Source organism: Muntiacus reevesi, chromosome 1 (assembly GCF_963930625.1).
Source record: "Muntiacus reevesi chromosome 1, mMunRee1.1, whole genome shotgun sequence".
Lineage (NCBI taxonomy): Eukaryota > Metazoa > Chordata > Mammalia > Artiodactyla > Cervidae > Muntiacus > Muntiacus reevesi.
This window is the reverse complement of record NC_089249.1, coordinates 239,941,480-239,954,751: the sequence shown is the minus strand read 5'-3', so window position 1 is coordinate 239,954,751 and position 13,272 is coordinate 239,941,480. Positions and strand designations below refer to the sequence as shown.

At 48.7% G+C, this 13,272-nt stretch overlaps 1 protein-coding gene across 2 annotated transcripts in view; it reads left to right on the top strand.

Annotated features, from left to right (window-relative positions):
• Positions 1–13,272, top strand: part of ANXA6 (annexin A6) — a 47,157-nt gene that overhangs the window by 31,333 nt on the left and 2,552 nt on the right. Inside the window, exons 18-25 of one of the 2 annotated variants that reach the window (XM_065918951.1) lie at positions 8–98; positions 850–929; positions 1,714–1,767; positions 6,253–6,270; positions 7,144–7,237; positions 8,369–8,464; positions 11,114–11,172; positions 12,510–12,632. In XM_065918951.1, coding sequence (XP_065775023.1) covers positions 8–98; positions 850–929; positions 1,714–1,767; positions 6,253–6,270; positions 7,144–7,237; positions 8,369–8,464; positions 11,114–11,172; positions 12,510–12,632 — 615 coding nt within the window. The remainder of the gene's footprint in view (positions 1–7; positions 99–849; positions 930–1,713; positions 1,768–6,252; positions 6,271–7,143; positions 7,238–8,368; positions 8,465–11,113; positions 11,173–12,509; positions 12,633–13,272) is intronic. The other variant, XM_065918950.1, reaches the window with a different exon arrangement.

Below are 13,272 nucleotides of genomic sequence, written 5' to 3'. Positions count from 1 at the left end.
CTTCTAGGGAGCCGGCACAGATGAAAAGGCTCTCATCGAGATCCTGGCCACTCGGACCAATGCTGAAATCCAGGCCATCAATGAGGCCTACAAGGAGGGTGAGTGCGGGAGACCTGTGGCCCAGTGCTGCGGGGAGGCCCCGGGGAAGAGCCAGGCCCCCCATCTCCCCAGCTCAGGCCACAAGGCTGTGATGAGCCCCTGGGTGCACCCAGCCCTGTGTCTGGGGGAAGGTGCCCCCGAGAGAGTCCCAGCAGGACGAAGGCCTGGAGGTCGAGGAGGGTTTTGACTGGGAATGGGAGAGAGAGCACGCAGGCCCCTGGAAAGGGGAGGGTGGCTTCACGGGTATATGGTCTGTGCACTCACACATACCCCGTGTTCAGAAGGCCCGGTGTCTGCATGCTTTACTATCACCATATTGCAATTCTTCATAACTTTTTAATAAGTGATTCTGTATTATTCTGAAGAACCTTGAGTATCAGAAATGTTTAAGGTTTTTGTCTTCTAAGCAGCTTTAAAATGGTAGAATCTCTGAGCAGGGCAGTGACGTGATCAGAGCTGTGCCTTTGGGTTCAGCCGCTGCCATGGCGGGGGAAGGTAGGAGAGAGTGAAGACAGGGAGGCTGTTGTCTGGGGGAGGGGAGATGCGCTGAGCACCCAGCAGGGTCAGGGGCAGAGTGAGGTGATGGACCCATGGCAAATCAATAGCAGGGTGGCTGGTGGCCCCTAGGAGCCAAGGAGACTGCTTCATCCCCACCACCCCGCCAACATTGCTCTGGCTTAAATCGGTGCTTCTTGGACCCCTCCCCCACTCTTGGCCGGCAGCCGCTCACACCTCCTTTTCCTGTCTCAGACTATCACAAGTCCCTGGAGGATGCTCTGAGCTCAGACACGTCCGGTCACTTCAAGAGGATCCTCATCTCTCTGGCCACGGTGGGTGAATTCACAGTTCCAGACCTGCTTGGCCCTCTGGGGCCCTCGGTGGGGGAAGGGTTGCTACAGCAAGAGGCAGGGGGTTTACTCCTGATGAAGAGAGAATGTCTTCACCTGCTGCCTCCTAAGATTCTTACCACCGAGGCAGTTGCTGCTTGTGCAACGCCTTCTCCATTGTTCTCTTTTCAAAGCTGACTTAGTGCCCCCTTCTCCAGGCAGCCCTCCCTGATTGCTCTCAGCCTGGCTTGTTGGACTCCCAGCTGACAGGACAGAGCCATTGTGGGTGACCTTTCCCTGTGTCATCATCCACAAGCTTCTGTTACCAAGGACCTACTGTGTAGCTCAGGGAACTCTACTTGGTGCTCTGTGGTGACCTAAATGGGAAGGAAATCCAAAAAAGAAGGGATACATGCATACGTGGAGCTGATGCAGTTTGCTGTACAGTAGGGACTAAGCAACCATACTCCAATAAAAATTAAAGTAAATAAACACGGGGGAAAAATAACAGCTGTTACCAGCTCCTGAATTCTCGCAACCCGGGTACCACACCCTGAGGCACAGTTATAGCAAGCTCACTGTGCGACTCCGGCCTTGGGCCAAGTGCCTTCCGAGTGTTCATGTTCATGCTCAAGACCGCCACCCTGGAAGGCAGGATCCCTGTCCCCATGTTACAGATGCGGGAGAGCGTTCAGAGAGGTGAGCGGCTGAGTACCGCCCTCTGGCTGCTGAGGGACGGAGAGGGTGGATGTTTGGAGGCTGACCTTTCCTTCTGGTCCTGCTGCAGGGGAACCGCGAGGAGGGAGGAGAAGATCGGGAACGGGCCCGGGAAGATGCCCAGGTGAGACACCCCATCCCACCACCCGCTGCCCCCTGCCCAGTGACTCCAGCTGACTTCTGTCCATGCCGGCCCTGGCTGTCTGGGAGTGAGGAAGGTGCCTGGCGGGGCAGGGCTGGTGTGACTTTTTGACACTGAGACTTTCGGCCCCTTGCAACTCTCCACCCTTAAAAGTGAGACTGTGACAGTTTCCAGAACTTTCAGAGAGAGACTTGGGAGGGTGGTGCTGATTCTACTGACATTTCCTGTGTGAAGAGTAGGACTCAAGCCCTAGATCCTCAGATCTGAAAGGGACTTAAGGATTGTCTGAGTCAGACTCCTCATATTATGACTGGAAGATGGAGGCCCAAAGAGGGTGAATGACCCCTGAAACTCACACAACAAATCAGTGGCCCAGGTGGAGTTGGGCCACTGATTGAGCAGGTCTTGGAGCTTACTGGGAAGGGGGCCTGAGTGCTAAAGGTCATTATTTTTGAAATGGGATCCAGGTCGAAGGGAATGTCCTGGGAGCCCTCGAAAGGGAGTTCATTGAGGTCAACCAAGATCTTCTGCATTGCAAGCAAATTCTTTACTACCTGAGCCGCCAGGGAAGCCTTCCTCCTTAAAACTCACCCCAAATCCATCCTCCATCCCAAAATCCATCCTCCAGGGAGTTCCGCTTGGTGTTTGGGTCTTCCTAGGAAGCTGTGCTTCTAGTTGCTGCCAGCAGGGGGCAATAGTGGGCCTTGCTGGCCGCCACTCTTCAGGAGAGAAGCCGGGAGAGAGAACCTGGGTGGTGTCAACTGAGGGAGCCAGAGCCAGGCCCTGTCCAGCTCAGCTGCTTCTCCAGATTCGCAATGCTAGACCCTGATCTTAGTGTGGACTCATTGTCTGACAGCTAGAAACATTGGTTTCTCAAGTGATACATATTTTGTAGAAGCTTTAGAAAATATCAAAACAAAACCCCATAACCTGCTACTAGTAATAACTATTGTTAATGGAATATATCATTCTAGTTGTCTTTATGTATTTCTAGAAATAGATTCCTGGTTTATAACAGTTAAAAATGAATATTTTGTGAATATGGTTACATTTTTTTTTAATTTTATTTTTTGGCTGCACCACACAGCATGTGGGATCTTGGTTTCTCAACCAGGGATCAAATCTGTGCCCTGTGCAGTAGACATTCAGAATCTTAGCCACTGGACTGTCAGGGAAATCCCATGTATCATTTTTTAAAAATCAACAGCATCATTTAATGGCTAAATACTATTCCATCTAAGAATCTACCAAACTGTTTAACCAGCCCTTTCCCTAGTAACCAACTCTCATCATGTTCATGATTTTTTTTCCTTAGAATAGATTTCTAGAGGTGAGTTGGGAATACTACAAAGTGTACAAAACTTGAAGGCATTTGATATGCAGAGCCAGGGTTCCCCAGAAGAATAATGACATTAGTGCTTGATGGTTTTATACCTCTTCCTTCCCACCCTAAGCTCTTGGAGTCTGGGTCTGTTATGATCAGGTGACATATGTCCGGTATTTACCTGATGCCCCACGGTATTGCACATAGCTTCCTCTTTACTTATGTTCCCATGTGAGCAATAAATCATGTAAATGATCTCAGTATTATAGACCCAGAGTGAAATAAAGAGTTGTGACCATTTTTAGATAATTCAATCTCCGGTTTATTTTTTAATACAACAGCTGTATTGAAATATAATTTGCATACCATACTACTGACCCATTTGAAGTATACAGTTAAGTGGTTGTATCTCCACAGACTTGTGGAGTCATCACTATGGTAATTTTAGAACATTTCATCACCCTAAAAAAAAACCCTGTACAAATTGCGTTCCTTTTCATTTCCTCCCAACCCCCCAACCCTATGCAACCACTAATCTACTGTCTGTTTATATAGATTTGCCTATTCTAGACATTTCATATAAGTGGAATCCTACAATATGTGGCTTTTGTGACTAGCTTCTTTTACTTTATTATAATATTTTTATACATTTTCATCCATATCATATCATATATCAGTACTTCATTCCTTTCCATTGCCAAATAATATTTCATTTCATGGATATATATATATATATTTTACCTCCATTAGCTAATATATATATTTGGGTTGTTTCTACTTTTTTCATGATTATGAATACTGCTATAAACATTTGTGTTTTTATGTGCATGAATATTTTCATGTCCCTTGGTTATATAGGAGTAGCATTGCTGGATCATGTGATAACTCTTTGTTTAGCTTTTGGAGGACTTGCCCAGATTAATTTTGGCATGAAGTAGCTGAGCTAATAAGGAAAAGTTCTTGTGTTGACTATCTGGAAAATTATTATAGTAACTCACTGCGTTTTTCATATTACAAATATTATGATCTTAAATATGCTTTGCAAAAACAAATATATCTGGGGGTTCTCTGATCTAAAGTGAAGAAACTTTGGTACTTTAGGTTCCTTTTTGTTTAATTTTTTTAAACATCTCCCTCTTTTTAAAATAGCAATCCTAGACTTTTTAGCATAACGTTTGAGAAAACTGTGGTAAAATACATTTAGCACATCTTACGATTTACCGTCTTAACCTTTTCAAAGTGTAGTTCATCGGTGTTAAGTACATTCATGCTGTTGTGCAGCCATCTCCACCGTCCATCCACTGACCTCTTCATCCTACAAAACTAAAAGTCTATAGTCATTAAACAGTAACCACCCACCTCTCTCCCCCAGTCCCCGCAGGCTCTGTTCTTTTTATCTCCATGAAATTGACTAGGTACCTCACATATTTGAAATCATATAGTATTTGTCCTTTTCTAACTAATTTCACTTAGCATAGTGTCTTCAGGGTTCAACCAGGTTTTTTTTTTTTAATAGATCTTTTTCTTTAAGAGCTTTTATTTATGTATTTATTTTGGCTGTACTGCTCCACATGTAGGATCTAGTTCCCCAACTAGGGATCAAACCCATGCTCCTTCCAGTAGAAGCGAGGAGTCCTAACCACTGGACTGTCAGGGAAGTCCCAACCAGGTTGTTTTTAATATGGGAAAGTGTAAATAAAACTGAGAGCAGGGGCTTCCCTGGTGGTCCAGTGGCTAACACTCCATGATCCCAATGCAGGGGGCCAGGGTTCCATCCCTGGTCAAGGAACTAGATCCCACACGCCACAACTAAGATATGGTGCAGCTAAATAAATAAAAAAAGCAAACAAAGCAACAACAGCAAACCCAGAAACATCCCATAATCCTAGTGGCTCTGATAGCTCCTATTTGACTTTTTTCTAAAAAATTAAAATAATGTATTTGCATGTTGAGAAAATACGAACATAAAATTTCAGGAAAAATACAATGCCAAAGTTCTTCCCCCAGTCCTTCTCTTTAAAGGTAATCACTGTCAACAGTATCTTGACTATCCCTCTAGCACAACTTCCCAGTAAATATGTAAGAGTGAGTAAACTTTATCTTTTCTTATTAAGGTAAAAGAAACACTTATATGCAACATGGTGTACTTTACTTTCTTGCTTAATTTAAATGGAAGCTCTCTCCTAGCAGTCCTGTAGACCAGTCCCATTCTTTTTACTAGCCGAGTGGATTTCCATTGCTAAATGAACCATAACTCCATTAACAAGCAATCTAGTAATGGTTTCCAGTTTTTCTCTATTACCAGTGAGCACCCTTATAGTATATCTCCAAAGATATAGTTGGCTAGTTTATTTGCAAGAGAAATTCCTAGCAACATAGTTGCTTGATCAAAGACATGTGCATTTTGAATTTTGATAGACATTACAAATTTATGTGGCAAAAATGGTTTCTAAAGAGTAAGGCTATTGAGAAGTTTATGAAGAGGATGATTTCAGTCTGCTCAACAGAATAAAGTAGTCAGCAGAGTTTTGGGTAAACAGGCAAAAACAAAACTCCCCCCGGGGGGTGCAGAGGGCTGACTGTATTTCATTCCCAGGCCCTGCGAGTCACAGCCATTTGCCTAACAAAACAGTGTCCTAACCTCAGAACTTTGTGCTCAGCATGATGCAGTGATGGAGGTTCACCCTTGTGAGATGACTGGGGCAGCTGGCATTTTCCCACCTGATCAGCTGCATGTCCCCACCCCCCAGGCCTCAGCTTTCCTGTGTCCTGTCTGTAACATGAGAGGGTGTGTGACAGGTCTCTGGAGGACCCTTCAACCCCGATGTGGTGAAGGGTGTAGGGAACAGGGCACTTCTCACGTGGAACTTCTCGGTGGCAGGCGAGAGGGGCAGGGTGTCCTGCCCTGTGTCCTCCGGTTATCCCTCCGGTTATCCCTCCAGTAAGCACGTCCATCGTTAATTCTCAGACCTGTCCTCGTTTTGAGTCCATCTCAACGATCAGGGGAAGGTGTCCCCCCAGCCCCTCCTTGCCCGCGCCGCATGCCGAGCCGGGCTCCCTCACCTGCACCCCAGGGCCCCTCTCCGGGCCTCCTCTGACTCTCGCCTTCCCCTCTCTCCCTTCTCTCTCCTCCCTGCCCTCAGGTGGCTGCTGAGATCTTGGTGAGTGTCCTGTTCTTCACGTGCGTTTTAATGGTCTGAGTCTGGCTGTGCCTCTGGGTGGGGCTGAGCGGGCAGAGTCAGGCACGATTTGGGGGCCTGCCCCCCAGGTTCTCTCTCTCCCCTTCAGGACCTCCAGAGAACCCCACTGCATGAAAAATGGGCTGGGCAAGTGTTTCCCAACCTTCACCACTCAACCACCCACCAGAATGGTGCTATATACCACCAGCTGTGAATAGTGCTTTAAATGGACTCTCATTATAGCCCCAAAAGAGTTGTTTTATTTTTTACTTTCTGAATGCGCCCTGTGGCCTGTGGGGTCCCAGTTCCCTGGCCAGGGATCAAACCCTCGCCCCCTGCAGTGGGAGCACAGAGTCTTGGTTGCTGAACCACCAGGGAAGTTCCCAAATTGAGTTATTTTAAAGGAAATTTCATATTGATGTAAATAGAACTGACCCGAAGATCACTGTGGAAATAAATAAGTGGTGTGTAAACACGTTTGCCTGTTTACCACACTTGGGGAAACACTGGCTAGGCCATTTTTCCTTGCACACACACACTTTCCCAGAGAGGCTTTCAGAGGGGTTTAAAGATGGAAGAAGAATCTGAGTCTCCATGCCCAGTCCCTGCTTGCCTTTCCCCCAGGCCCAGTCCTGTGTCCCCAAGGCTGAGGTGGGGGTGCTCTGTGCTCGGGGTGAGTCCACGTGGTCCCTGGGAGCCGGAGAGGGGATGTGGAGACTGAGGAAGGGCCTCCTTGGGTGGCTGGGTTAGCCCAGCTTCTCACCGCCCTCGACCCAGACAGACATGGAAGTGAAAAACAACCAAGGCTTTCTTGTGTCTCCCCTCCCCATTCTTGCCCCCACCTGGGCTCTGCAGGAAATAGCAGACACGACCAGTGGAGACAAATCTTCCCTGGAGACACGATTCATGATGATCCTCTGCACGCGGAGCTATCCGCACCTCCGGAGAGGTGAGGCCCAACTCCCTCCCTCCCAAGGCAGCGGGAAGATCCCTAACCCTTGACAGGAGGAGCCAGCTGCCCACCCACCCACCCCTTACCCCAGCAAGCGAGTTTGTTGGCTGACGGGGACTCAGGAACCCCAGGGTCTGGTCCTGGCTGTGCCGCTAACAGCATCATTGAGCCTTGGGCCAACTCTCCTCACCTCCTTAGGGAAACACGTGTGATGTCTGGAATAAAGGATGGCAGTTGGCTTTTGCCTCCAAGGCCAACTCTACGGGGTTCGTAGTGGCTGCCTAGAATGCTGGTTGAGAAGGATTTGAAGGTTCTGTGTCACGGCTCTTTGGTGACATCTGCCAGGAGCAAGGCAGTGAAGGGTGGTGATGACAGAGACCACATGCATGTCTTAGAGACACACTCAGGCTGCCACATGCACCCCTGTGCAGCGACCCTGACATTAGGCGGTTGTGAGGTGCCCTTGCTACTAAGACAGTGACATTTTAACGTGCACGTGACTGGTACTTGCCAGTGAAATACTTAAGGGGCTTTAGCACAGTGACTGAAAGAATGGACTTGGGAGCTGGACTGGCTTGATTCGAATCTCCCACTTATCAGTCATGTGACCCTGGGCAAGTTACTGAATATCTGTGCCTTCATTCCCTTACCTATAAATATGGGATTTTAATTCTACCTCACATGACTGTTATGAGGATGCAAAAAATAATAATGCCCCAAAGCGCTTGGTACCTGATAACTTCCTTAGTGTTATCATTGTGATTACTTGCATTAATCTCTATCCCAACTTGACTCAGGAGGAAAGGGGGGCCCAGAAAGGGGGAGGGGTTCACCCAAGGTCCTTTGATGAGCTTGGGGGACAGCTGTGAATAGCATGTATGCTCCTTCAAATACCCCAACCTGAGTTCCTGAAACTTGCCTGAAGCTCTGGGGCAGTGTCTGACTTGATACAGGCTTGACTCAGAGCTCAAGGCAGCCTTAAGGTCAGAATGTTGCTTCCACAGCAGTGGATTTAGATCTGGGCAGCAGCCACGCCAGCTTCTGCTGGGTGGTGGGGGAAAGGATAATGTCCCCCTAAACCCCGCATCAGAGCTCACCTCCCACCTCGGGGGCTTCTCTTGGGGCCAGTCTTCCAGGAGTTCGTCAAGATGACCAACTATGATGTGGAGCACACCATCAAGAAGGAGATGTCCGGGGATGTCCGAGACGTGTTTGTGGCCATTGGTAACTGGCGGGGACCAAGGGCAAGGGCTGGGGAGGGACAGGAAGCATGTCCAGAGACCCTGGATGAGTGTGGCCTTTGCAACTTCTTTAACTACTAGTTCCAGAAAATAAGCACTGCCACTTCTTGGGGTCTGTCGGTGTGTGATTGGCGGGGTAACATGAGGACTCGCTCTAGGCGGCAGGGCAGGTTAAGGAAAGAGCTCTCTCTGGGGACGTGGCTGGGAGGGTGACGGCTGGGCTGGGGTGCAGCGTCCAGCAGGTCTAGGGTGTGTGTGGGCACACACAGCTTTTCCTCCTCCCAGCACCTGGATCCCTTTGGCTACTCTCTTATTGCGTAATATTAGTTCTTGCCTTTGAAAAGTCTTTCCCCTTTTGGATCTCAATTCTCCATGTATACAAATGACTGAGTAGATACAAGCAAAGGTCAGATTTGTTTTTATTAGCATTAGTGATTAGCAGTATCTTATTTTATGACTACAATACAATGCGTTGTATTGATGCACTTTTTTTTTTTAACCTTACCTTGAGGTATCAGTGGAAGGTTTCACATAATTGCCATCAATTACAGGATGCCTCTTGATTTTAGGGACTTCAAATGGGAGGAAAAATTATTTTAGAACATAGGAAGCAGAGGTGTTATTGTCATGATGTGATTGTTTAATTTATAGTGGATCTTTACCAGCTGGGAACAACACTTAGGAGACAGAATAGCAGAGTAAATCCAGGTAGAGTCCCATCTGTGCCACTTATTAGCTGTGCAGTTATATCCTTTAGCAGGTCATGAAAACCCTGTGCCTCAGTTGTCCTCTGAAAAGTGGATGTGATAATAGTACCAGATTTAAAGGAGCTAATTATACGACACTTAAAAAACAGCCTCCTGGCACATAAAAGACACTGGATAAATATTAGCTTCTGTTGTTATTTCCTGCCAGGCCCTATGTGAAGTTAGTTGCACACAGCTTTGTTTGAATCCTCACAAAGTGCTTTTATCTGCTTGTTTTACAAAGTGGGATGCTGGGCTTCAGCAAGGTTGCATATCAGTAGTGGAGGCAGGACTGGAACCAGAGGCCATCTGAGCCCAAAGCACAGGCTCGTATTAATCCCAGAGTAATTGGTCTGTGGAGACACATCTAGACCTTGCTCTCCTCGTGTTGCTCCCGCTTTCCTCTTTGCCCACCTAGAATACGTGTATGTACATGTGTGTGCATAGACATTCCGCTCCACTTCACTCCATCCCATGGCAGGCCCTGGGGTCCTTTGAAGCAGGTGGGTGGGCTTCAGGTTCCAGGGAAGGCTTTCCGGGTTGGTTGCAGAGGATGGAAGTTTCTGCCCAGTCTCCTTAACCACACTGACTGAGCCCACGCTTGCAGTCAGGGCAGGCTCCTTGGAGAAGGTGACAGGACTGGGGATGTGGATTTGGGGAGGTAGAGTAGTGGAGGGCAGACAGGAAACTTCTCCTTACCTGGGGGAAACAGGAGATGAGAGAACAAAGGGAGACAGGAACTTTGATTTTCAGGTCGAGGAGCTTGGGTTTTGTTTAGGAGGTGGTGGGAAACTACATACGGACCCAGGAAGGTCAGTATATAATGTGGTCTTTCCCACAGGGTCCTGAGCCTGCTGCAGGGGCGGGTACATGCCTGTCTCCTGCATGAGTGTGCCCTTGGGATGCACGGCTCCAGCCTCTTGGCCCTTGCCCTCCTCATAGAGATACTTTTACATCCAGAGTCTTTCTAGCGTTCTAGCTCTGGCATCTGAAACCTCCTCCTTAAGCTACCTGAGACACCCCTTCTGATCCCTATGAGCTCTGGGGCCTTGGAATCCAGCAGCTGCTGAGGGCTAGAGACCCACCCGCCACCCCCAGGCTTGGAGGGTGGGAGGTTGTTACATCAGGCAAGCAGTATTTGGGGTGGCGCTAGGTAGATTGATGCAAACATGTGCAGACTCTGGGGCAATCCTCAGCCCCAGGGATAGGCAGTGCCCTAAATCACACTGACGGTCTTTCTTTGGCGTAGTGTTTCTCTCCATCAGGAGTTTTCAAACATTAGGCTGTACCACAGTGAGGTGTGCAACCAGCCAGGTTTGTGCTAACACCAGGAATGCCCCAGGCAAAGTGGGGTGAGCTGGTCACCCACCTTCCAAGGTCCAGATTCAGCACATCCCGGGGGTGGGAAACAAGAATGTACATTTCTACCAGGTTCTCAGATGATGCAGACAACTTCCAGGAACTAAACTTTGAGAACTTCTGCTTGAAATATTTCTTGAATCTGAGTCTCTAGGGTGGAGCCTAAAACCTGAGTTTTACTCAAGTTCTTCTTTGATTCTGTTGCACTTAGAATTCTGAGGCCGTGTACCGTGGCTTCGCGAGTGGTTTCTTCCCTTTGAGTGCTCTGCGAGCCTTGGTTAACTACAAGCACCTCAGCAGGAAACGAGAGGCAGCTGAGTGAGAGCCAGGTCCATGGATGAGACAGAGGAGGAGGTGTCAGGAGGGGGGTGAAGGTGTCAGGCCTGGGGGTGACCCTGGCTTGGCCACGACCTTGGGCACAGATTGCCGGGAGAGGATATGCCCCTTCAGTAGCAGCATCAGCAGCCCGTGGTCGGGCCACACCTCCTCTGACCAAGTGCCCTGCATCTCTTTCCTCTTCCTACCAGTTCAAAGTGTCAAGAACAAGCCTCTCTTCTTTGCCGACAAACTTTACAAATCCATGAAGGTAAGAAAACTTACTCGTGTGTTCCTTTCCTCTTGAGCACCTCCACCCCCATCAGCACAGGTGGGCGCCACCTGCCGGGCTAGGAGTGGGTGGCTTCCGCCTGATTGATGTTTCTCAGCCCCTGTCCCAGGCCTGGTTCTAGGTGAGCAGTTCTCCACCAGGGGTCACGTTGCCCCCTGGGGAACCCCTGGGCAATGTTCAGGTGCATCTGGGTGTCACAGCTGGGGGAGTGTTGCTTTTTGCATCCGGTGGGTAGAGAGCAGGAATGCTGCTAAACAGCCTCCAATGCACACACACAACCCCCACAGCAGAGAATGGTCTGGTCCCAGATGCCAAGGTTGACAAGCGTATTCTGGGAACTTGAAAAGGACAGTCTCTGCCCCCCTGGCACTCCCATTCTAGCAGGTGAAACAGTGTCTCCTATGACAAATGATCACAAAAGAAAGCGAGTGCTCAGCTCTGGGACTAGCTCTGGCTTTCTGAAAACCCAGGCCACTCTGGCCAGCCTCCCAACCCAACAGTGGAGTCCCAGCTGCTGACAGAGCCTGGACATTCTGTTTAGTGGGAGTGAGCCTGGGACCCCTCTTAGTCTTCTGTCCCCAAACATGACAACCATCTCTTGAGCCCTGGCCATGTGCAGCCCTGGCTCCTCAGCTGGTGTTCTGAGCTCCCTGGGGGTCAGAGGTGGGCCTTGGCTGCCCATATATTCCGTGTTCTGTGTCTGCTCCTTGGATGCCCTGTATTAGTTTCCCAGGACTGCTGTCACAAATTGAGTGACAACAGTGTATTCTTTCACAATTTTGGAGGCCGGAAGCCCAAAATGAAGGTGTTGGCAGGATGGGTTCCTCCTGGAGGCCCTGAGGGAGAAAAGCTCTCCCATGCCTCTCCCTCAGCTTCCGATGGTTGCCTGGAACCCTCGTGTTTCCTGGCTTGTGGCTGAGTCCCTCCAGTCTCTGCCTTTATCTGTGTGTATGTCCACGTGTCCTTCACGTAAGGACACCAGTCACTGGATCTTGGGCTCACCCCAATGCAGTATGTCCTCTGCTAATTTCATGTGCAAAGACGCTATTTCCAAAGTAGGTCACCTTGTACAGCTCCAGGTGGACATGAATTTGGGGAGCATGCTATTCACCTCATATAGGCAATTGTTGCCTCTGTCTGGCCAGTCCTAGGCACAGGGGAGTTGGAGTCAGGGCTGTTTATGGAAGACAGAGGCAGGATGTCCCACCCCAGGTTGCAGGGGAAATGGACAGGAGCAGATGGACACCCACGAGCTCCTGCCTGACCTAGCCCCCTTCCTCCTCCTGCCCTGTCTCCCTGGCACCTGACTCCACCAGGGTGCTGGCACGGATGAGAAGACCCTCACCAGGATCATGGTCTCGCGGAGTGAGATCGACCTGCTCAACATCCGGCGGGAGTTCATCGAGAAATACGACAAGTCTCTCCACCAAGCCATTGAGGTGAGGGGCAGGCGGGATGAGAGGTCAGGGGGTACGGGGGAGTGTCAGATGCTCCAACATAGAAGTTCTTATTGTTCCCAGAGTGTCACCTCTTAGAACAACCAAGACGTTGCTAAATGAGAGGAGATCTGCCCTACTGTCCATACCAAAATAAATTCCAGATGGACCAAAGGCTTATAATTTAGGATTTCCCAAATAAAACAAGAGCCCCTTTTCTTGCTTTTTAAAAGCAATTTTATTGAATCATAATTTACAGACCACAAAATTCACCTGTTTTAAGGGCATGAGTCAGTAATGTCTCCTCCACAGTTCAGTGTTTTCATCACCCCACTGTCATCCCTTGTACCTGCTTCCACTGCCCGCTCTAGGCAACTTTCAAGTGACTTTCTGTCTCTAAAAACTTGCCTTTTCTGATTATCTCATGTCAATGGAATCAGGTATAATATGTCTAGCTTTTTTGTTTATGAAGCCCGTTTCTTTGATGTTGAGATTGACCGAGATCTTAAAGCTTGGTGCTGTACTTGGTTGACAAGACCATGGCGAAGCTCACAGGCAGTCTCAGACAGACTTGGTGGAGATGTGAATTGGTAGAACATGTTTATTATTTTTTCTTCCAGTTTTATTGAGATGTAATTGACAG